This window comes from Carassius auratus, chromosome 26 (assembly GCF_003368295.1).
Source record: "Carassius auratus strain Wakin chromosome 26, ASM336829v1, whole genome shotgun sequence".
Lineage (NCBI taxonomy): Eukaryota > Metazoa > Chordata > Actinopteri > Cypriniformes > Cyprinidae > Carassius > Carassius auratus.
In genome coordinates this window covers 19,448,479-19,474,970 of record NC_039268.1, presented here as the reverse complement: position 1 = coordinate 19,474,970, position 26,492 = coordinate 19,448,479, and the positions used below count along the sequence as shown (strand labels likewise).

Genomic DNA, 26,492 nt, shown 5'->3' with positions numbered 1-26,492 from the left:
AGATAAAAGAACAAAAATAAAGTAATTAAAAAAAAAATCTTATATACATATATATATATTTTTTTGATGAAAAATCAACTTTAAGGAACTGCAACATTATGCGTTATGTCTGCAATATGCAATATATCTGCATGCACCACTGGAACAATAGTTTTATCGGTTATTATTTTGATGTTAATAATAAATGAAAGAGAAATAAAAAAAATGCAAGAGATAATTTGGAAATATGTATGGGCTGTTAATTCCCTCTCCAGCCGAGACAAAAAGCATCACATCAACTGTTTCAGACTCTCTGCTGAGGTGTTTGTGTTACTGCAGTTATTTGCAGATGTGTGAAGTATATTAGACTTGATGCTGGATCAGCTGCTTCCAGATCACTGCTTTCCCATAGTGAGCTTCACTTTAGCGGAAAATGCAATTACAAATAATGAGGTGAGAGAGACTTATGGGGAAATAACAGCCTTACGCTCATGGTTTAGTTAATATTACTATTGCACAGATAAGTCAATCTTACATCTAACTAATGTACTTGTCTGCAGTCCTGTTTACAATACAAAGTGGTCGGATTTTACATGTTTAGTGCATGAATAATAATATCTGCAGATTTAAAAAAAACATTCAAATTAATAATAAAATAACAAATACATTATTAAAATTATATAAACAATAAGTGCATCTAAACATTAAACAATAAAGACTTAAAAAACATTAATATGTTAAATATAAAAAATGCAAACTAAAAGCTCAACTAAACACTATTTTAAATGTAATTTTAAATATTTCATAAAGTATTTTTTATATTTTAAATAGTATGGTGTCATGAGTTTGTAAAACATTTGTAGCTTTTTTTTTTATAAATAAAACATTAAAAAACATTTAAATAAATACCTCAATAATGTCATTTGTGTGTAGTTATTTGTTTTTTTGCAGTGATGTTTACTAAAGTATTTTTGTTCATCTTTGTAACATCATTGAACCTAAAAAAAAAACATTAAAAAAAAACATTCCAAAAAACATAAAAAAAAACATTTAAATAACTAAATAAATAAATGCATTAATGTTTACAGGATTTTTTTTTTTTTTTGCAGTAATATTTGACCAAAATATTTATATTTTAAATATTGATGCCATGAGTTTTTTTATCTGAATGCAAACCGCCGTGACGTTTGTCTTTGCATGCACCTGCAGCTTTGAAAAATATACAAATGAGTGCAATAAACAAAGCGATAAAATGCACAGACTATGACATCAAGTGAACACGCCTGAAATGCATTCAAAGCCGTTTCTCCTGCAGGTGATTATTCATGCATCGCACTCCACAGCAAAAGCTTCTTGTACTACTCGCTTAGTGTATCTCGACTCGCTCATTCTTAAGTGTGCTGATGCATCAAAGCACAAGCTGAAGTCTCAAGGTCTGGAAAAACAGTCAACCTTGTGTTGAGCCGGAGCAAGTGAATACCAGAAGACAATATTAGCATGGATTAAAGGAGTGCAATTTATCATTCAAAAATAATAAAAGCATTAAACAATCATGCATAACATAAAATCATCCATAACACATGAAAAAAATGCATTAATGAATAAATGAACTGAAATGAATCAATAAATTAATTTGTAAATTAATGTATAATATTCAAAATGAAAGAATGAAACACTAAAAAATATTTCATAAAAAAATAATAATAATTTAAATAAAACCATTAACCAATGCATAACACTTGAACTTAATGAACTCAATTAACTGAAATTAATCAAATTCTAATTGCATAAATTAATTAATAAATCAATGAATGCCCCCCCCAAAAAAAGATAAAATTAGTTCAAAAATAATGAAACTATGAAAATAACAACTTAATGCATGAACACACTAATGTATTAATAAACAAATGAACTTCAAATATCATGAACAAATTAAGTAAATGAACAGTGAGCGAGTGTAAGTGATCTCCCGTCTGCTTCAGCTCTGTAAATCTGATCATCTGTGAAGTGCTGAGACGTGACGCCCACCCAGGAGAGCCACAGTAATCCAACACACATTCTCACCTTAACACACAAACACACATGCATTTCCTCTACAGAAATGATCTGCTTCAGATGGATGCAGGAGATGCCGTCAATACGGAAATGGTTATCCCTGAATTGTGCATTGCTAGAATTGATCTCTATGCATCTCTCAGCGTGGATCATGAAGAACCTGGGTGAGAAAATCTGTGATGCACATGATGCATTTTGGGTGGGTGGGTGTCAGAACATCCTGCCTGGTATCTCCTTTTGTGTTTGACAACAGAAAGAAAATCATACAAGTTTGGAATGACAGGAAGAGGAGTAAATGATGATAAAGTTAAGTGGGCTATCTCTTTAATGCATTCACAAAACGTCCATCCCACACATTCCCAATCAATGCTTTTATCCCTGACAAACGACTGGAATGACAGTACATCAACGCAAACGCCTGAGTAGCATGAATACAACACGTGTCTCCTGACATTCTCTGGCCTTCATCATCACTCTCTGCTGTGTTCTGCTGATGAGTCTCACGTCACACAGACAGAGCGCGGGTGACAGCGGTCTCTTAACACGACTGAAGTGCCTGGAAATGATAGGAAGCGTGCAACAGGCCATGTGCATCGCTATGACTCATCCACTCTCACCAACATATGACCACATCGAAATAAATGAGAAGAAAATAAATCGCTGAATAAAAGTATTGCTTTCTTTTTATTTTTTTTATTTCAGTGTTTCAATTTCTGCGTAATAATTGTTTCTAATTTGGTTCGGTGTGACGCTCGTGGATGGATGCCATCAACGTTATATGCTGCGTACAGACTGCTGTGCGATCAGAAGCGCATGGCTTTAATGCATGTTGTATGTATTTTCAAATCATATTCGTTTTACTGTCTGTGTGTTTGAGGTGCTCCTGCTGCCACATAGACAGTTTTCTAACTGATAACAAATGGTCAGATTCAGAATCAAAAATACTGTAAAATCTGTAATATTATTACAATTTAAAATAACAGTTTTCTATGTGATTATCTGTTAAAGTGTAATTTATTTCTGTGATGCTCCGCTGTATTTTCCAGCATCATTCCTCCAGTCTTCAGTGTCACATGATCTTCAGAAATCACAAAAATATGATGATTTACTGCTCAAGAAACATTTCTGATTTGCATCAATGTTGAAACCAGTTGTGTTGCATGATATTTTTATGGAAACCCTGATGCATTTTCTTTTTTACAGTCACTTTTGATCTGAATGCGTGATTGCACGATAAATGTATAATTTCAATATGCTGATTTAAGAAACTTTTCTGATTATTATCAGTGTTGAAAATAGTTGTGCCGCACAATATTTCTGAGGAAACTATGATGCATTTTTATTTTTCAGCATTCACAGGATTCATATTTTGTAAAATTGTAAATGTCATTACTGACTCTTTTTATTAATTGAATGTGTCCTTGATGAATTAAAGTATCTATCTATCGTATTTTTCTTCAATTATTTGACCAATCAATAATACACAGAATAATTACTATCATAACAAACATAAGCAGCAGCCCTCATTTCAAGTGTTTCTTCGATCAATGTAAGATTGAGGGTAAAAACAGACAGATCTTCAATGAGATGACGTTATGTAGGTAAGATGACTGCCAGAAAGCACTTTGTGCTATTTCTGTAATGCATCTGTCTGCGTTACTAATAATTCCTCCGTGGCCGTGTCTTTAGTATAATCGATGAAATGAGCAGCCGATAAAACACAAACCTTGTTTATGCTTGTTTTTAAAGCGAAGGCTAATTTCTATTACCATTTCAAGCGAGTCATGCTGTATTTTGTGCATTGTTTTGTGTTTTAATCATTGCACATTTGTTTTTCCTTCTAGATGAAAAGGACTTGAATGAGAAATTATAAAGACCTCAGGCTGTCCATTAACATCGCATGAAATAGACAATCGATAAACGTCTGAACGCTTCGACAATGAACCTCAGGAAGGCATCTCTCACACGGCGTTCAGGTGACAGGCTTGTTTTCCCAGCCTTTCCTCGAGAAGGAGACATTTCTCAGCCACGTCAAGCACGAAACATTGCATCCGACAGATATCCGCGGCTGACAAACTAGCCAATCGTGAAGCCTTCAGTTATGACATCATAAAACAAGCGTGAGGCATATTGAACCATCAATCCTGCAATCAGAGCATGAACTCATTTCTGCGCTGAAGCCATGCACACACACACACACACACACACACACACTGCAGATGCTTGTTCAGAGATCCTACGTTACACTAAAAACCAAATCTTTACACTTTCAGAAGAAAATAAATTAAGAAAATTAAATTTAACTAATCAAATGAATTTAACCAAAGTAGAAACGACTTGTACAGATTATTCCGATTATATTTCAAATGTAAAGCAGCAACCGATCTTAGATTTTAAGATGAAGTCGTTTTAAATTAATTAAAATTAAATCGAATTTTTTTACACTGTAAAAATCTGAGGGTTCTTTTTTTACTACAGATATGGATAAAGAATATTTGTACATTTTCATTAGCTGTTGACACAATAACAACTAAATGATCATTATTCTAGAACAAAGATATCAAATAAAACCAAAAATATAAAATATGATTAAAATTGCATCTATTTATTCACTTTAAAGATGAAAATAAATCTCACTTTGCAAAAAGTGTAATGAATTAAAGAAATATATGCTTTACTACTATTTTAAGCCATTACCTTTATGCAACATTAATGCATTTCTGTTATCATCAACATTATGCAACTGCATTTCCACCACTGAAAATGAAATAAAAAATGGTGACTTTTTACATTATCTCACAAATTCGATTCGCAATTGCGAGCTGTAAAGTCAAAATTGCACGTTTAAATTGACTTAAACTCACAATTCTGAAAAAAGTCAGAATTATTTCAAAATAAAAAGTTTAGTGGTGGGAACAGGCATCCATAGAAAATTTTATAAAAATTACTTTTTTTAAAACTAATTATTAACCACTTGCTACTGTACATGGTTGCTTACTAAAAGTTTTTAAGTTTTAGCAAGTTAACGCCGCAAAAGATTATTCTAATGGTTAACTTTGAAATTTAAATAATTATTATTTAATATAAATTTGATTATTTATCCAAAAAACATGTTATTCTTCTGTGGATACCATTGTTAGGTGGTTATCTTCAGTTATGCACCAAATCAAACCTTAACCCCAAGTGAACAACTGCACACTTACTAATCACTAGTGAGCTAAATATGCTGATCTTCCTGAGCTAGCGGATGCATTATCCCATATCAAATTAGCTGGAATACTGTCACTCGGCTAAACGATATTCATAAAGCAGGTTCAAATCAGGAGTTCAACAGTAACTTAAAGGTTACAGCCTAATTAGATGAGGATTCTGATTTCAAAGCCTCTCGGCTCATTAAAGCATCGAGGTCTCTCAACACCAGCTGTGGCCTCGTGGTCTATCCCTGCTGGTCTCTGGCGAGGGAGACACACAACAGGATCGGATCCATCGCGGGAACATTCAGATCTGCTCGACGCCTCATTATGCTTCCTAAGTAAGGCAGGGGATACACTGGGAAATCAATGGTGATTGCAGACTTGATTGAATAGGATATGTTTTGCTCTGGAATATTTCAGAGATTCATGTGTTTTGGAAATGGCTAGGAAATCGCTGTAATGCTTTGAGGTCACGCAAGTATTAAAAAAAGCTGGTTGAAAGCGTAACGAGACCCTACAGTAATACTTTCGCTTAGAATTTCCTAAGTTCATTTATCTGTTTATTTTTTTTGAATGTAAACAACAAATTTAAAATAACTTCTGCTTTAAGTTTGGATGCGGTTATGCTCCACACTGCTTTTGGTGTTGTATCCAGTTTAACAAGATATTTATTGGCAAACTAGGTCAATTTTGTCCAGAAAGGACTGAGAATTGTCTTGTTTAATGGAGTTAAACAATGCAATCGTTTCTTCTAAAAAAAAAAAAAAAAAAAAAAAAAAAAAAAACATAAATATATAAATATAAAAACTCCCTGAATTGTTCAGTGGATGAAAGGGATGTTTTTCCTGGAAAACCTTGATGTTGACTCTTTACACGCTTTGAATGTCCAGGTGCAGTACAGTTTATTCTCTAACAACAGCATTTGGTGCATTGGCTCATTATCAAAGAGAATAATTTTCTTGATCCTACATTAAAGTCATTTAATGCAATGGAAGTACACAAAGTCAGCACCATATTCAATTAATCTTAATTACTTTAAACCTTTCCTGATGCATTAGTTAATGTACAGTGAAATAACATGAACAAACAATGAGGAATTGCATTTATATTAACTAACTTTAAATGCTGAAAATAAATATTGCTCATTGTTAGTTTATTCTAGCTAATGCATTACTGTTAACAAATGAGAACTTGATGCAAAGTGTTTCCGTATTAATCATGCACCCGGAAAATCACTATACTTTTCCAAGTGGATAAATTGTTTATTAAATAATTTCTAAATTCATATAATTTAGTCATTATTTCATTATTCCGTTTGCTATTTGCTCCATGTAAACACTTTTCTTTCTTTTTTTTTTTAGATTAAGTAGTTATGATCTTTTGCGTGAAAATGATTTAATATTGTTACATTGTCTTCTTACAATAAAGTTTATAAGACTGGAGTGAAAAGATTGTCGTTTAATATTAATGGATTTAAAAAAAATACATGTACTGTGTTAAAACATGGTCACGATGCTGAGGATTGATATTAAAAAAATTATAATTAAAAATTACTTATTTGATTTTCTTTGTAATGACAAAGTTGAAAGATTGGAAATAGCTAAATATAACATTGGATCAGTAAGCAATATTATAAAAATATTATGTCAATGGGTTTTTATGTTAAAATCTATACTTTAAAAGTGTCTTTTTCGTATGCTTATTCTTTTAAAAACCTTTAAATTTGATACAAATCTTATGACAATGATATATTAAGTTGGATCTATAAAGAGTGTTTATTTTTATTTTAAGTTTTCTTGCTTTAAAAACACAATTTCTGCAGTAAAACATGGTCATTTAATGCGGTTGATAAATATTTAACTTTTTTAACTATAAATTATTTATTTGATCGTTTTTGTAATGACATCAAAGTTTAAAATTTTAATATAACTTAGAGATAGAATTTTTTTTGATACAAATTATACGGCAAATTGTTTATGTTAAAATCTTGCATCTATACTTTCAAAACAGTATTTATTATAGGGTTTACCGCTTTAATGGTCACAACTTTTGACAAATGTTAGGTTTACAATTTTTAAAATATCAATTATTTATTTGATCTTCTTTGCAATGACAGCAAAATTTTAAGTTTTTATATAACTTTACCATGATCAGTAAGCAATATTATACAAGTTTTTTTTATAAAAATACCTATGCCAACAGATTAATTTTATCAACGCTTTCGGTCTATACTTTAAAAGGGAGTATTTTAATGTCTATAGCTTTAACACCACAATATTTTCTGTGGAAAAACAGTCACAAATGCTGTTTACTATGAAGTTATGTTTTCTAATCTCTTTGTAATTTCACTCAAAAGTCTAACTTGCCATCTGAAATCTCATGTGATGTTTGACAAATAAAACAACGAGTGCATGCACCAAGCAAACAAGGTAGTGTGTTATTAGAAACAGTCCCAAAGCACTTGAAAGTATGTTGACACAGAAGCCAAGAGCCGCTCCGAGGTCTGTTTCTAATATCCCAATATTCCACAACAGATCCCGGTATGTGAAAGAAACACACACGCAGGTGAACTGAAGCATTAACCAGCAGAGATACTGGCTAAAGATGCAACGACATCAAAATCTCACAATAGCATAATATTCACATTCACATTGGCGTTTTAGGAAGCCAAACTAATTAGAATAGACTAATAATAACAACAAATGACAGTAATAGTCATATATAGTAAACTTGTAAAACAACTGCACTGAATATTTCATAGGTGTGTTATATATAGGTATATTATTTTAAATTTGGACTGCATTTTAACCATTAGCTGTCAGCAATTCGTACCCCCTTTTAAGCTTTTATTTTAACTGAAGAAACGGCAGTAGAGATTTTAGTGAAAACGTGTCTCATGACAAATCTAGTAAAATGCTGTAATCATCTGGCACAAATATAAAGCCTAGCTGAAATAAAGCCACAAGTTGAATGCATTCATTCATTGTGAACATCACGAGCTGATCGATCGCGTGAACGAAACGTGCGCTTCGCTTTGAATGTGCAGCGAAAACAGACTTGATGAAGGGATTAAGCCATACTGTGCTTTCGGTTTTAGTTCGTTTTGACAGATAATGTGCCAAAGCATCATGGCTGATGCTGATTAATTCAAAACTTCCAAAAAAAAGTCCCGATCAATTAGCTGACTTCTAGTTAACTCATTAGTTAGCATTAACTGGCAATAAAAAAAACTAATTCTTCTAAACATTTATTAATCTTAGGTAACTTCAAGAAGCTTTTTTAATAACAAGTTTTTAAAAACTAAAGTTGCAACCGTTTTATTAAATGAGCTAACATGAACTAAGTTAGTTAGTAAGTGTTGCTCAATGTGAATGTTAAAACATTAAATAAGGTTAACTAGTTGCAAAATTGTGTATGTACCTATTGGTATTAAACATGTTATACTGTTTTATGACAACAACTAAATTAAAATATCGTGATAATACCATACACCGTGATAAAAGCATTAGAAATTAATCGCAACATGAAAATTTACATATCACTACTTCTATGTTAGAATAAGTTAAATTTATTTTAAAAACTAATTTTTTTGCCCTGAAGACCTATCGTCTTCAATATAGAGACGGTTTTGCTATCGCGATATCACGATATTGATAATACCATTACATCCCTAGTCACGAGGCTGAACAGAAAGCAAGCACATTGATGTGGACGCCTCTCTAGGCCTGTGACATAACACATTTATGTTGTGCGATATATTGCCCCAAAAATAACAGCGATAAGCGATATTATTGTCATTTTAAAGACCATTTTATGTCACTGAATATATAATCGTAACAGCATAATGATGCAACAAGGTCTACACTTTTCCTAATGACTACATACTTTAAATTTTTTGTAAAGATAATGGCCGATATATTGAATCACCAAAAATTATTGAGGTCATTTACATATATTGCACGATAAGTCGATATATTGATAATTGCACCTCTTCACCCCCCCGGCAAGAGTGAAGTCACACGGACCAAATGCGGTCAGGAATGAGAGGCTGCAGAACTCAAAGGTCGACGTTAAGCTCAAGTCAGCAGTTCATTGTTTTGTGAATGACCCGGGGGGATGGACACCCTGCTGCACCGAACACATTCCCCCGCATGATTGCTCTGCCGAGGGTGCGGCTCGATGCGCTGCGAGAAAACATACAACAGGTCCTTCTCAAATTAAGTTAAACAACTCCGAAAGAGCGCCTGTGAAATCAAGCCTTTTTAAACTGTAGTTGAAATACAGTAGAAATACTACAAATCATTAAGAATAATCATCTATTTAGGAAAATGATGCTTGGCACTGGTGTGAGTGTCCAAAGGTTTGGCTATAGCAGCCCGACAATGTATATCGACCCTGCGAAGATCCCGACGAATAGTTTTGGTGGAAACTGGAGAGCTGAGGTGTACATTTAATTCTGCAGTGAGTTGACCAGCTGTGGTTTCATGTTTTTTTTTTGGATATAATCCAGGTTTACCCCTGGACATTCCTTTCAGACAGCTTCCTCTCGCATCAACAGTTACTCCTGTTCGTCCTTCATGCTGGTATGCTGACATCACTTTGGATACTGTGGCTCTTAAAGCTGCAGTAGGTAACTTTTGTAAAAATATATTTTTTACATATTTATTAAACCTGTCATTATGTCCTGACAGTAGTAGAATGTGAGACAGATAATCAGTGAAAAAATCAAGCTCCTCTGGCTCCTCCCAGTGCTCCTATTGCCATTTGCAGAAAATACATCGCTCCTGGTTAAGAATCAACCAATCAGAGCTGCGGTCCGTAACTTTGTTTGTGTTCAAAATGTAGAAACATGTATAGAATAAGCGAGTACACCATGAATCCATTTTCCAAACCGTGTTTTTATCCTGTCCTGAATCACTAGGGTGCACCTATAATAAGTGTTTATATTCGGACTATTTTAGATTGCTTCGGGGGTACCGCGGCGGAGTAACCCAGTACCTTTGTGATTCTTCATAGACATAAACAGAGAGAAGTAGTTCCGGCTACGATGTTCTTCCGCAAGACGCAAGCAGTTTTGTTTATTAACCGCTAGAGCGGCAAAAGTTCCCTACCGCAGCTTTAATACACCAGAAAGACTTGCTGTCCTGGTCACAGATACGCCAACAAGATGCGCACAAATAATTTCTCCACTTTATAACTCGGATATGTCTCTCATTATGTTGTGTGTGCATTGCAATATTTTATGTACAGCTGTGCTACTGCTCTGCTAATTCAACCTTCACACTCTGCTCTTACTGGTGTAGAATGCAATCATTAAACACTGCCCATCAGGATGTTGAAAATATAGCCACGAAACCTCCAACACCTCCTACACATATATTCAATCAATATATATATGTATATATATACTCTGTACAACAGAGAAGACCTTATCTAATAAAAACAACAGGACAAATGAATGTAAGAAGCACTAAATGTGAAAATCTAAATTAGTATAATATAATGCACATTATAAATCAATTAATTCATATTATAAATTAATAGAATACACTAAATTAAAAAAAGTATATTCATAAAACTTAACCATACACATAGTGCTAATACAAGCTGTGTAGATAAAGAGGTTAATAGCCGAATAAGTACATTTTAGAGGTTTTTTTTTATCCTAAAGGTAAAATTCTTCATAATACATACATACTGTAAATAAATGGTTTGCTCTAATAAGTAAATAAATAGCTGCGGCTAGTCAGGGAAAACACATTACAATTTACAAGATTTATTACTAGTCGCTTTGTTACACCATGCTAGGATAAGACATGCAATATATTTAGCAAAATAATGAATTCTTCTAGATACCTTTCAAAGAGCTATAAACTTGTGTGTGCTGATGATGCAGCAGAGACGGCACCGATGCTGCACATCCAGCAGCGTTAAAACTGTTGATGTTGGCTACGCAGGTACAGTTCTGCTGATGACATGAGAGCTGTTTTTACGTCTGTCTCGCTGACGGCTGCAAGCGCAGACATCTTCACTCCAGAGCGAGAAACAACAACAATGGCTTATTCAGTGTCTGGCTCACCATCACATGACTCTGGCATTTGTGTATTATCTAGGAAGACGGGAACGGCGCTCCTTTCCATCCCCCACAATTCACAGCACTTCCTGCTTCTCTGTCAATAGTGTCGACCAGCTGCAGCTCAACCGGCTTCTCAGTAACTAGGTTAGAGAGGACAAACGCATTGAGGTCGGGCACAACGCTGGGAAACTGATCTGGAATTGCAGTTTGTCACGAGCAACTCATAAAATCAAGCATCCCCTAAAAAAAAAAAAAGGATGACAAATAAGGCAATTAAAATCGAATTTAATATTAATTCATGAAAATACTCGTAATACATACATTTGACTAACCTAAACTAAACAAAACATTTATATAAATAATCTATATACTAAAAAATAAATAAAAAAGTAAACTAAATACTAAAGGTTGGTAACACTTTAGAATAGGTAACACCTATTAGTTGCTTATTAGCATGCATTTAATATATTAGCCATGTATTATTGCTAATTAGGAACATATTAATGCCTTATTCTACCTGACTTTACATCCTATTTACCCAATAACTAAACCTAACAACTACCTTTCTAACTGTTAATACGCAATTTTTTAAAAATAATTTATTGAGAAAAATGTCATAGTTAATAGTTAACAAGTGTTACCTATTCTAAAGGTTTTACCAAAAGGTTACATTTGTTTTTTAAAATGACCTTTGGTTAAAGAAAAATAGGACAAACGTAATCAGATAAATGCATTAAATAAAAAAATATATAATAGTCACAGAGGGTTGGTTAATGCAACAATTATTTATTCAGTACAATGTAACTGATGTAACTGGAAAAGAGTTTTAACGAGTTACTCCCCAAAAGTGATTCTTTGTTCTTGGACTCCAAAGTCACAGGCTTGAACATAGCTGCGGTCAAGCTGGAAATTCGCTGTGCTGTTCTTCTATTAAAATGGAAAGCGTAGTTGATGGCAGCGGACACTTCGCAGCACACACCTGCACCTCCACAAGACACAGCGCAGAATCTCACGCCGCTGTGCAAATGCTGAGGGCAGCAGGACGGCGTCACAATGAAAGCGTGAACGCTACAAATGAGCCAGTGACCAGATTCATTATCAGCTAATGCAGAGCACATGGCCGACTGGAAAACAACTCGGCCTTTTGTGCATCTTCTTCACAAGGTCATCGCAGTCGGAGGAGCACCTCCGGCTGTGAGTCAATGACACAATCTGATGACCGTCGACTCCCAGGGGACAGAGACCGCAGCTCAATGGGCCCCTGTGTTTGAGATTGAATTAATACAGAAAACGCAATCTTCAAGATGCACACACTCGGTTTTAGAGGTCAGAGGACCGAACCAAGCACAACAGCACTAAAATAATGATTGGATTTTCTAAAGTTTGTACAATACATCTACAAACTTTCAAATAATAGGGCTGAGATTTGCCAAAAATTTTTTATTTTGCAATATCAATGTATTTATACTATTTAAATAAATGAGTAAGATTGCTATTGTTATTTTCCATGGAAAGGAAGGAAGGATTATTAAAAATTATTATTGTAATTTATATGCACCAATATAACAATACACCTGGGGAAAAAAATGCATATTTTTACTAAAACAATTTTGATATAGTTAAATTTAGTTACATAATAGTTTTTTACATTAAATCAACAAAGAGAATGATAATTAATAATTATTTATTTAATAATTAATTATTTTGATTTATATGCACCATTATAACAATATATGGAGCAAATACCCTTTTTCAGTAAAACATTTTGATTTTAGTTACAATATTTAAGGTATATATTCCAAATAGTTTTTTTCCATTAAATGAATACTAATAATTATTTATTTAATAATTATTAATTATTTTGATTTATATACACACCAATATAACAATGCACTGTAATAATAATAATAATAAAAAACTATAATGCAAAACAAAGCACAATTAAAACATTAACATTTTCACACTTTATAACATAAAAAGGTATAAATGTCATGTTTTGGGAAACTTTAGAAAGATTATTTATATTTAATACATTACCCAGTCCTGTTAATTCATGAGAAAATAAATTATGAATATTATGACTATAAATTATACATTATTATAATTTAAAAAGAATAGATTATCATTATTTTCTTTAAATATTAAACCTTTAAATTTTAGACTGAGAATCGATACGTCTGGGTGTACTTTCTCAAGAAAATAATAGAGTAGAAAAGGTCAAGGCTCAGATTTGTTTCAGTTACATGAAGGCCACAGAGCAAGCACCCAGAAAACCCTAACAACAATATGATGTACAAAACAGTTATTATTGCATTAGGCAGCTATCTTCTCTCTGACAGACCTCAACTACTGTAACAGACCGTAAGTCGATGACAAATTACAGTAATTTACTAGATCTTTGACTCACCTCTGAATAACAGAGAAGAGATGACACTAAAAACTGTTTTACAAGCTGATGTTGCCAAAATGAAATCAACTTCTGCCCAGCGAACCGAAACACAGAGCATGAACGAACAAGGGGTTAAAATGATTTCACAAGCTTTGGCTTATTTAAATGCAGACAGGAAAACAATACAAGTTAAAATACTTCACTAAATCCTTTTAAACTGTCACATATCAGCTTTAGGCCTGGCATAAACCAACAAAATGCTGGCACAATCAGCCAAAAGCGCATAATGCAATGCATCGCTCAAACATCCAGATTTATGCACAAGTAACTCTAGAGGAAGAAATGATCTCACAGGTCGACTGCCTTGATACCAAACTCATGCTTCATGTCCTAAAGCCCTTTAAACACTATCCTCTGACCTATAGAGTGACCTTGCCTAATTTGCATCATAAACGGCAGAGCATGTGAACTGTATTTTTTTGTGAAGGACTGCAGTGCACATGAAGTTAAGTCTAAGTCTATTATTCCTGTGAGAGTTCAGACCTGCTCCAGTTTTACTGTGCATTTGTCAATGTCACCGGTGCAGTGTTTTCCTGCATTAAAACATGCAAGCGACCGTATTCTCTCGCCTCATGACCATCTGTGTCGGGAAACATTACGTGACCCAGATTAAACCAAAATATCACCATCATGGTTTTCCGCAAGAGTACGATAAAACAATAAATAACTCATGTTATTATTAATAATATTTGCCATTACTTTATGTATTGTTAAAAAGAGTGGTGCTTGTCCATGCAAAACTGCCAGGGTTATTAAACTGGAACAAAAATCTTATTCTTGTGTTGCATGAATAAAATAATCGTTACCTGCCACGAAATCATTAAAAACTTAAACCTGATTTTATTCCAGCTAGTTACCAATACAAGTTAAAATACTTCACTAAATCCTTTTAAACTGTCACATATCAGCTTTAGGCCTGGCATAAACCAACAAAATGCTGGCACAATCAGCCAAAAGCGCATAATGCAATGCATCGCTCAAACATCCAGATTTATGCACAAGTAACTCTAGAGGAAGAAATGATCTCACAGGTCGACTGCCTTGATACCAAACTCATGCTTCATGTCCTAAAGCCCTCTAAACACTATCTCTGACCTATAGAGTGACCTTGCCTAATTTGCATCATAAACGGCAGAGCATGTGAACTGTGTTTTTTGTGAAGGACTGCAGTGCACATGAAGTTAAGTCTAAGTCTATTATTCCTGTGAGAGTTCAGACCTGCTCCAGTTTTACTGTGCATTTGTCAATGTCACCGGTGCAGTGTTTTCCTGCATTAAAACATGCAAGCGACCGTATTCTCTCGCCTCATGACCATCTGTGTCGGGAAACATTACGTGACCCAGATTAAACCAAAATATCACCATCATGGTTTTCCGCAAGAGTACGATAAAACAATAAATAACTCATGTTATTATTAATAATATTTGCCATTACTTTATTGTATTGTTAAAAAGAGTGGTGCTTGCCCATGCAAAACTGCCAGGGTTATTAAACTGAAACAAAAATCTTATTCTTGTGTTGCATGAAATAAAATAATCGTTACCTGCAATTACACAAAACATTAAAAAACTTAAACTGATTTTATTCCAGCTAGTTACCAAGGCAAAAGTCTCATTTTCATTTAGTTTAAGCTGATGTCAATTTACAAATATAAAACTAAAACTAATATTAAGCAATATTAAAATTAATAAAAAAATATTAATATATATCAAAAAATTAGCTAACAAAACAAAAACAAACAAGGACAAAACAAGTAAACACGAAAATTACTCAAACTACCTAAAATAAAAAAATGGAAATGGAAATTATAAAAATGATTTTAAAATACTGATTAAAAACTACAGTATAGAGGAATCTTTTTTTTTTTTTTTTACAGAATTTACAGTGGTTTACAGTTGATGCAACTCGTTATACAGTGACATTAATTGATTAAAAATACTGCTTAATATAATAAAATATATATATTTATTTTCTGAAAGTTAAGATCTGCAAGACGAAATATTTTACTGATGCTTTTAAATATCGATTTCAAAAGTTGCATCTTTAAATTCGCCTCATTTATATCACTGCAACGGTCATGCACAAGCAAACGTGAACCTGTTTTTGAACGTTATTTAAGTGCATCTCAATAAGCATTGTGTTTTATCTTCAAAATCTCCATTTATAGACTATTCTTCAATAAATTAATTAGCTGTACTGATTTGGGGCATTATGATAGAATTCAGTTGAGGTGCATGTGCACAACAACATTTCAATGCATGAGCAATATCCTGTTTGGAGGAATAATATCCTGTTTTTATCAGTTCAAGAGTACAAGAGTCATTGTGCTTATGTAATCAGAAATGCTTTTAACATATCTCACACTAATGAAAACTTACAGACCAAAAAAATAAAATAAAATATTTGTGCAGTTTATTTAACCACACAGCATGGGCTAACATCTGATGCTTTAATTATCGGTCATGCGTTTATGCTTTTGTTTGTTTTGCACATGATCAAGCTTCTAAAAACAGAAACCCCGTGGCATGGTAATGTTAGATGGAAAGATATAAAACGGGCTGGATGAGAGAACAGCGCTGCCCTTTCGCTCTCCACAGGTCAGCTTTATTTGAAGTGTGCAGTATGCAGTGTGGCAGAGCTGACACATGCACTCCAATTTCAGAGCGCTGCACTAAGGCAAGCTATTTGCCAGCGACACAAAAAGTATCCTCCAAAAACTTTGTTGACGTTCGCTCGGTCAATTTACTGGGCACAGTGAGTTCCCGTGCTTCATACTTACCTAGTAAATATTGCCTACAGATTTATCACCAGTCAAAAATAGTGTTTATGCACAATGATCAATGTGAATTACATATAGATCAAGCAATTCCAGCTCTAAAAGTCATCAATATACACTAGCAAAATGCATAAATAGCTTACAGTTACACTCACGAAATAGAGAACAACCGTTAAGTTTCCAGAAGTAAAATTTTTATTTTTTTTCATTACAGAACATGATCTTGAACAATAATTGATAGCTTATAAACTGTTAAAGATAAACCTACTGTGAGCTACAAGGTTGTTAATCGATGGTATATGCTTTTCATCAGCCCACACTAATTAGAAAAATAATTTTTAGATTATGGCTAAGCTGTGTTTGAAAAAAAAAAAAAAGTTTGAAAATTATTGAAAATTGGTGCATTTAAACTTATTGCTATTGCTGCTGTTTTGTAAAAAGGCAGTGAAAGAGTGATTTTACCATAGTTTCTCTGCAAAACATCTGTTAACAATGCTAATTTAGTTAATTTTCTACCGTAAATATATCAAAACTTAATTTTTGATCAGTAATATGCATTGCTAAAGAACGTCATTTGGACAACTTTAAAGGTGATTTCCTCAATATTTAGATTTTTTTGCATCCTCAGATTTCAGATTTTTAAATGGTTGTATCTCAGTCAAATATTGTCCGATCCTAACAAACCATACATCAATGGAAAGCTTTTTATTCAGCTTTCAGCATATGTATATGGTTTTGTGGTCCAGGGTCACATATATGAAACTCAAAACATTACTCAATATAAATCTTTACTCATACAAGGATTAATTAACAAAATACAGCAAGTCATATGTAATCCCACAAGACACATTCAAGTTAGTGGCAGGTTTTACCTTCAGCGAGTCGAAGCAGGCGATCACCCGCCCGTTCTCCACCTGGCAGCTCTTGGGCGGATGTGCAAATTTGCATTCCTCGTCGCTGCGCGAGCACGTCCCTCTCTGAAACTGTCGGCACACCTCGAGGGTCAGCCACTTCGTGTCTCGCATCGACGCGATGTTTAAAGCCATAGCTGTTTGGGAACCTGCAGGCTCTATGGTGTCGGTTTGCGGGATTCTTGCCTCGGGTTAAAATATTCAGCAAACGTATTTCTGTGTTGTTTTGTGTCTAGTTTTGAGGTTTGTTGACGAGGTCCTTTAAATAGAGACGTGACATTCAGACCCCTTCTGGCTGTCGCATGAGAGATGGTTGCTATCAGTGAAGCTGTCAGTCTGGTTCATCAGTCATTTAGTCCCAGGTGCACAACAATGGCACGACAATAAGAACATGCTCCAGGTCTTTAAAAGGTCTCGAGCTTGACAATATCTAAAGGCAACGGCTGTCCTTGGAAAGATATCTAATAAAGTCAGTGAATGGGAAAAGTGTGTGGTTTCTGTGTACTATGGCAATTCTGAGGAACTGAGATCTGTTTGGAGCCCAAGCCAGCGATGTTTACAGTGAAGGATGGGAGCGGCGAGCAGCTTCAAGTAGGAACGTCGTCAGAGAAGGCACTTTCTTCTGTCCAGGATCTGGAAAAGATGGACAAGATTTGGGTAAGAAACATGGACATCAGAAACTTTTTCATATCTACTTGGCACAGAACTGATGTTGTTCATGTAGCTAAAATATTTCAAAACCATTTATAAATCTTGCAGTAACATTAGGTAAGAACAAAAGTGTTTTAAATAAAGGAGTGAATTTAATTGCATATTAAACAACAATATCCACCTAAAAGGTACAACAGATGGGTGCGTTTCTGGAAAGCATTGGTGTTCCCTAATCAGAGGCCATCATTTAGTCATTTAAGCAACAGTTTTGTCCAAAGGGACTAACAAATAAGGGAACTAACAAGCAAAGCACAGGAGCAAAGTACTGTATGTCACATCAAAGCATGCTGAGCAAAAAAAACTTGATATCGATTAATCTGAGTGCCATGTTTGGTCAAACACCGAAGAGCAGAAGAACCAAAGGAAAACACCTCCCCTTCCTAAAGAAAATGACAGAAACTGATGCGTATGTACAGACAAATAGAGACAGACAGACACAAACTAAAGACAGACAGACAAAACTAAAGACAAACAGACAGACAAAACTAAGGACAGACAGACAGACAAAACTGAGGATAGACAGACAGGCAGATAAAAACTAAAAGACAGAAAGATAGGCAGACAAAACTGAGGACAGACAGGACAGACAGAGACAAAACTGAGGACAGACAGACAGGCAGGCAGACAAAACTAAAGACAGACAAGCAGGACAAAACTAAAGACAGACAGACAGAGACAGAACTGAGGACAGACAGACAGACAACAGACAGACAAAACTAAGGACAGACAGACAGACAAAACTGAGGATAGACAGACAGACAGAGACAAAACTGAGGACAGACAGACAGACAGAGACAAAAACTGAGAACAGACAGACAGACAAGCAGGCAGACAAAACTAAAGACAGACAAGCAGACAAAACTAAAGACAGACAGACAGACAGAGACAAAACTGAGGACAGACAGACAGTCAAAACTAAAGACAGACAGACAGGCAGAGACAAAACTGAGGACAGACAGACAGTCAAAACTAAAGACAGACAGACAGGCAGACAAAACTGAGGACAGACAGACAGAGAGACAGATAAAAACTAAACAGAGAAAGACAGACAAAACTAAAGACAGACAGACAGAAAGAGACAGACAATAATTAAAAGGAAAAATAGAACAATTAATTGTGAAGACAGACAGATAGATGCAGATCATTTCCCTTATTAATTCATCATTAACCCCTGGCAGAAAAACTAGTCTTTCAGTAGAATTTGTAACCAGCTTATAATCTAACTACCATTGCAGGACTCAATCGTCCAATAATACGCCGCCTCTGGCAGGACTCGGGGACTTCACACAAACCTCACCATTGAAACAGAGCTCTTTTCTTGAAACATCTGGAAATATTTCTTGTGCAAACTGAAGGAGAGGAGGGGTGGGGATGGTGCACCAGACGAAACAAGGCTGTAAAAATCTGCAGCTGCTGCTTAAGCTTCCCTTTGCTGTGTAATGACGGCCACGTCCCCTCCACTTCTTAATGCAAAGCCAACAGACAAGTGCCAAACAATAACTACTGTGTGTATGGAACCCAACACTATAGTGCTTTGAAGCATCTTTAGGGTGATTGCATGCATTAAATCATGTGCATAAAACAAGTCTGAACATGTTCTCAGGGTGTGCTATAGAGGGAACATAAGGCCTGTATTTGCCCTAAATCGAATATCACCATTCTCATACTAATTTTTCTGTATGCAATATGTAGGCTTATATTGTGTGCAATGCATGCATGAAACAACAGATGAGCTACAACATTGATAAAATGTGAAGCTTACAAACACACTGCAGTGATACCATATCCCACAATGCAATGCACTAAACTTGAACCTATATTTAAAAGAAACCTCAACTGCATCTCTTGACTCATCATTATTTGATCAAACTGCCAAAAATGTTAAAAAAATCTTTATAAAGTAATAAAATGTCTGGATGATAACTAGAAACACTCTGAACTAAGAAACATAGTGAAAGCATATAGTAACTTGGTGGTGAACTGGACCTTTCTTTTGTCTTTCACCAATAACACACAGCGAGTATTAGCGTAATCTAATGAGCTCGAGTGCTTCTTTCATTTTCCACTCTTGTTGCTAAGGGCCTGTTTCTTCTTTCTATTTCCCACAATGCTAGCAACCACAAGAGTGCACCTACAAAAAAAGAAAAATGTAATTGAGGCGTAATGAGAGAAATCGACCCTTTAAGAAGAATGCAACAGGTGTAGAGCAACAGAGATACATGCTAATCTGCATAATGCAGACAGTGCAATCATGAAATAATAACACGGCAACAACAAAACAACAAACAGGGCATTTAAAACAAGCGTGCACTTTATTTAATTGTGATAGATAAAAATAATAGCCACTTGGAAACATAATATCTTCTCTTCTTGTATTAGTTAAGCTAGCACTGCCTCTATTTGATATGAGCTTTGAAGTAACAAGATAAAATATAACAATATAAAATAAATAGCAAAAAATTAAACCTTCATAACATCATCTGTTATTTTTTTTCTTTAAGAACCCAAAGTAAAATAAAATTAATTAGTAAAATCAAACCTCCAAGACACTACTGCAATGCTTTTCCTGAAAAACTCAAAACGAAACTACCAACTGTTAGATTTTTTTTATATACAGTTCTGCACATCCTTTAGTTGAAATTTGCAATGAAGCCTTGAGTTAAAAGCAATGAATGCACCATACAGATTTACGATAAGATAAGATGACAAGAAACCACAGTCAAATAACAGGTCCAAAGGTTCAAACTGTCATGCAGTCATTTTAAAAAAGTGTTCTGGTGCAGCTGTAATTTGAGATTCTTGTGCGCGGCACTATTTCAGCTCTCGAAAACACATTAGCAAAGCTTCCTTTTTGGCAGCAATTCGAACGGGACCTAAGAGAGGCCGATTTCCAGCCCTGGAAAGGCAAAAACCCTGGTGTTAGAAGTTGATTCAGAAAGAGTCATTTGGATCTACGCTTCACTATCGTTCACTCCCAGCGCCCGCTTGTGCCTTTCCATTTTACGATTATAAAATGAAATGGCCTGCCATACTCTTTCGCACACGTAGTCTCTATGGTACGATTTAATTTTCATAGCTTTACCCTCGGGAGTCAAACCATAATAAAATGGGATAGAAACCATGTCAGATGTGACCTCATGCAATTAATCCTCCTTGTATTTTTAGAACTCAGAACCCGATGGTCTAATTTATGACGAGTGAATGACAGTTAAAGGGTGCTTCAAGTAATACAATCTGTCAGCTAGTAGAAGTGCTTAAAAGCTTGTAAACTGACATAATGGGCCACCAAAAGTCTTTGGATATGCAGGCCCTGATCGGTTCTCTTTTTGAGCTGCAATCACACAATTCATGAAGCGCAGCAAACACAGGGTTAATAAAAATCAATGAAAATATGTGATGATCCAGCCAAATTAATGCAAATGTCTCACTGTTGACTCAAATGAGGACAAAACACTGGATAAGTTTCTCCAGATGACAAGATGTTATAAGTGAAGGCATTTAAAGTTCAAGTGTGTAATTTTTTTCATGTTAACATACCTTCTACTATTAGTTTAATATGCAGAGTCAACTCTTTGTAGATTAATGCATCTGAAAACCGCAAACAATGCAGTTCTGCAGTGCTTGAGCATCTGATAAAACAACACTTTCGCTCAACTAATTCCATTTAGTAGTGCAAAAATTAAAAGAAAAAAAGCTCATCAAAGAGTAGGCCAAGATTGGTTATTTTGACTCTTTGAAAAACAGAGAATTTTAGTTTATAGTTCAAATCTAATGGTTAGTTTTGTCTAAATGGCACTGAATAGATATCAAATTCAAGAACAGTGGCCAAGTGCTAAAGTCTGCCAAGTCACCAGATTCCCTGCAGTTTTTTCATGTTAAAATACCTTCTACTATTAGTTTTATATGCAGAGTCAACTCTTTGTAGATTAATGCATCTGAAAACCGCAAACAATGCAGTTCTGCAGTGCTTGAGGCATCTGATAAAACAACACTTTCGCTCAACTAATTCCTTTAGTAGTGCAAAAATTAAAAGAAAAAAAGCTCATCAAAGAGTAGGCCAAGATTGGTTATGATAGTTTCAAAGCTATGGTTAGTTTTGTCTAAATGGCACTGAATAGATATCAAATTAAAGAACAGTGGCCAATAAAGTGCTAAAGTCTGCCAAGTCACCAGATTCCCTGCAGTTACTCAGGGTTTGGGGAGAAGTGAAAGCTTTGACAGATAGTTGTAACGGAGCAGGAATGGCTGCAAGTCAGAGGCTGATGAGGGCGGACAGATGGTGTGCAGGTAGGAAGGTGGCTGCACTATCCTTGTTGTGACCTGCAGAGATTAGTGATGTCTATACGCCCCCGCCCTTCCCCAAAATGATTAGTGGCTCCAGAGGAGAACGCCTGGCTGAACAGCAAAGCGGGCATTCCACAGATGCAGAAAAAAGTTAAATATCAGACCTTACATCACTGCAGGGAAGAGTATATCAGCAATTAAAGGTTAACCAATCTAAGTCAACAGGGAGCCACCATTACGAGCTGTACAGATAAGTTTGCCTCTAAAACAACTTTCTTTTCCAGATGACATTATAAAGCCCTCTTATTTTTAGCTCATCCCCCTCTATCCACCATATAAAACCCCATTTTTCACAATCCATTTCAGATGGATAAAATACATTTTTGCTCCATTTTGCTTTGTAACACATACGTTAAATGGGTTGGGGACAACTTTCCTTTTCAGATGACATCAACAAGTCCTTTTTTTAGCCCCTCCCCCTCTAACCACCATATAAAAAGTGAAATACAGCCAAGTATGGTGACCCATACTCAGAATTCGTGCTCTGCATTTTAACCCATCCAAAGTGCACACACACACACACACCTGGAACAGTGTGCAGCCATTTATGCTGCGGCACCTGGGGAGCAGTTAGGGGTTCAGTGCCTTGCTCAATGGCACCTAAGTCATGTATTGCCGGCCAGAGAATCGAACTCATAACCTTAGTTTTAGGAGTCAAACTCTCTAACCACTAGACCACGACTTCCCCATATAGAGACCACTTTTCACAGTCCAATCCATTTCAGATGAATACAATTAATTTATGCACCATTTTTTGCTCTCAAACACAGAAGTTAAACGGGTTGTGAACAACTTTCCTTTTAAAATTACATCATCAAGACATCTTACGATTTAGCCTCTGCCCACCATAAAAAGCCCTCTTTTCACAATCCAACCCATTTCAGATAGATAAAATCAGTTTCTGCCGCATATAACTCAGAAGTAAAGCAGGCTGCAAACAACTTTCCTTTTCAGATGACATCAAGTCCTCTTACTACACTGAACAAAATTAAAAACGCAACAGTTATGTTTTGCCCCAATGTTTTATGAGCTGAACTCAAAGATCTAAGACTTTTTCCTTTGTACACAAAAATGCCCATTTCTCTCAAATACTGTTCACAAATCTGTCTAAATCTGTGTTAGTGAGCACTTCTCCTTTATTGAGATAATCCATCCACTTTACAGGTGTGGCATATCAACATGCTGATTAGACAGCATGATTATTGCACAGGTGTGTCTTAGGCTGGCCACAATAAAAAGCCACTCTAAAATGTGCAGTTTTATCACACAGCTAAATGCCACAGATGTCACAAGTTTTGAGAGAGCGTGCAATAGGCATGCTGACTGCAGGAATGTCCACCAGAGCTGTTGCCCATGAATTAAATGTGTTGCATGCAATTTAAAGGCGTTGTGGATTGAGTGGCCAATGGTGGCACTGGGGTTATGGTATGGGCAGGCGTATGTTATGGACATGAACACAGGTGCATTTTATTGATGGCATGTTATTGAGGATGTTGCAGCATGATAATGCATGGCCCCATGTTGCAAGGACACAATTCCTGGAAGCAGAAAACATCCCAGTTCTTGCATGGCCAGCACTTATGTTTGCTGTCACCCATTGAGCATGTTTGGGATGCTCTGGATCGGCGTATACAACAGTGTGTTCCAGTTCCTGCCAATATCCAGCAACTTCGCACAGCCATCAAAGAGGAGTGGACCAACACTCCACAGGCAGCAATCAATGAGCTAAACAATACTAACTTCTTTTCGGACTCACCGGACTCTAATTTTCACAAATTTCAAATGGATAATATCCATTTCTGCTCCTTTTTTACTCTACTCACAAAAGTAAAATAGGTGTACAACTTGCCTTTTCAGGTGACATCATCAAGTCCTCTAACATGTCAGCCCCTCTCCCTCTAACCTCTATACAGAGCCCACATTTCACAATCCAATCCAATTCATATGGGGAACAAATTGAATTCTGCTCTCAAACAAAAAAGTAAAATGGGCTATGAACAACGTAACCTTTTGGGATACTTGTGTGGGACGTAACTAGGTTGCTAATTAATTTGTGATAAATTAGGTAAACTGGTAATACAAAGGCTGCCACTTTAGTCCAACCATTTAGCGTGTTCTGAAGGAGTTCTAGAAAGAAACGTGACCCTTTGATTCAAGGCATCTGCTAATTAACAAGCAGGCAAACTAATATAAATTCCACATCTATGATGAAACATATGAACGATCTCATTTACAACGTTTAGTTGAGAAGTTAAAAAGTAGAGTATAACCAATGAACTTGCATTGGGGCCACAAGAGCTGGCTTTTCCAAACTGGTTCTGCCCATTCAAACAGCCTCTTTTGTTTTAATAATAACGGTTCCAAATGCAGAGGATGAATGTGGGGTAATCCTTCATGGCATCAGATCAGGATTTGGGTTGCCTAAGCCAGCTGGCATTACATAATACTGGTCATCTCTTAATTTGCACAGGAGGTGGATGCTGAATTGTTAGACATTTTCATAATTTTTGGACTTCACCAAATCTAATTAGCCTCCTGTCCTGTTGACCATTACATCATGCTTAAAGTTATTGGTTTTCATTGACGTGATTCAGTTTCCCAACCCTGTTAAGTGCAAACCCCAACACTGAAACAAATACTAAATGCAAAGTCTAACCCGAACCCCAACCTTAACCTAAATATATAATTGGTAGCACACGATATGCTACAGTAGATACTGTTTGTAGTGATTGGATCCATCAATTTTTCTAAAATCTGATTTTTTTGACAATTAAATTAGCTGCAGGGTTTATATACTGAACTGTTTTGGGAAAAACATGCTTTTCATTGCTGATGATTTTGTACAATGCCATGATCATATCATAGAGGCCAAGGACAGAGTCAAGACGATAGCTGTTTTGGAAGTAGCGGCTTCATCACAATAATAAAACGAGGCCACATTTTCTACAGCTGGACTTGCAAATTATTATAACCATAACCAGCCATTTTAATCATTCAACTTAAAAGAGCTTAATATCTTCATAGTCAAGAGCGAATGACTGTAAGCATTCATTAAAGTCATACGTTTCATTAATTAGATCACGCACTGCCATCATTAGTTTCATCTAAATGAATATAAAGTGATCATGGAAAAGTCTTGTGATAAACAATCACACAATAATGTAATTAAAAACAGATGATCATATTTAAAACAATCCGCAAGTCTGCAAGGCTTGATATGAGACAGTAATCGCTGCACATGCAGTTTGGAAAGGGATGCAGCCTTGATTCAATGTGTTCAGCAAAACACGTCTGTCATATGATAATAGCCTTAATGCAAAACTGAATCTTGGTGACCCAAGTTATTATCTTCATAACACCAAGGCTGCTTTTATCCCCCAGATCATCGTCTCTAGTTATTTATAGCGTCGTGGACGGCAGCCATGCCTGGCTGGTACAGCACTCATATCCTCTGGCTGTGTGAAGTTGATGTGCAGTTTAATTAAGAAGATCATTTAGACACAGATCTGATCTACTTAGCGACTGACACACATTTGCATTGTGTTTTCAAAAACTAGCTATCCCACAACTTACCAAAGGAAAAAGCTCATTATGACAATAACCTACCTTCAAAGGCTGGTGAAGGAGGATAAAATCTTGCCCCAGTTATGAAAACACAACATGAGCTTGAGTTTTAATACTCACTCCCTTCTACAACAAACTTTCTCCTTGACGTGGAGATGTTGGCACAAAGTCTCGGTTCTCTTTACAAGTGCGCAATACGGCGCCCCTGCTAAAATAGACTCATAATAAAGGGTAATTTGTTCATGAAACACGCCTGGCAGTTGTTAAGTCTTAAAAGGTGCAGCCTAATTACCTTTTGGAGTCTGTCTAACGTGTTTCGAATCGATTCAGAAAGGCGCTGTTGCTCTCAAGGCTTTGGCTAATAAAGAGTCAGTGGACCGTTTTCATACTTTTTTTAAACTGGGAAGGGCAGAGTCAGCCTCTCTCTTTAAAA

General features: G+C 35.5%; 1 protein-coding gene across 13 annotated transcripts in view; it reads right to left on the bottom strand.

The window, feature by feature from the left end:
- Positions 1–26,492, bottom strand: part of LOC113044590 (muscleblind-like protein 2a) — a 61,150-nt gene that overhangs the window by 26,945 nt on the left and 7,713 nt on the right. For 12 of the 13 annotated variants that reach the window (XM_026204691.1, XM_026204697.1, XM_026204696.1 and 9 more), the window contains exon 2: positions 17,402–18,073. In XM_026204691.1, coding sequence (XP_026060476.1) covers positions 17,402–17,575 — 174 coding nt within the window. In that variant the 5' untranslated portion in view covers positions 17,576–18,073. Of the gene's footprint in view, positions 1–17,401; positions 18,074–26,351; positions 26,442–26,492 lie in introns of those variants that run through there. The other variant, XM_026204694.1, reaches the window with a different exon arrangement.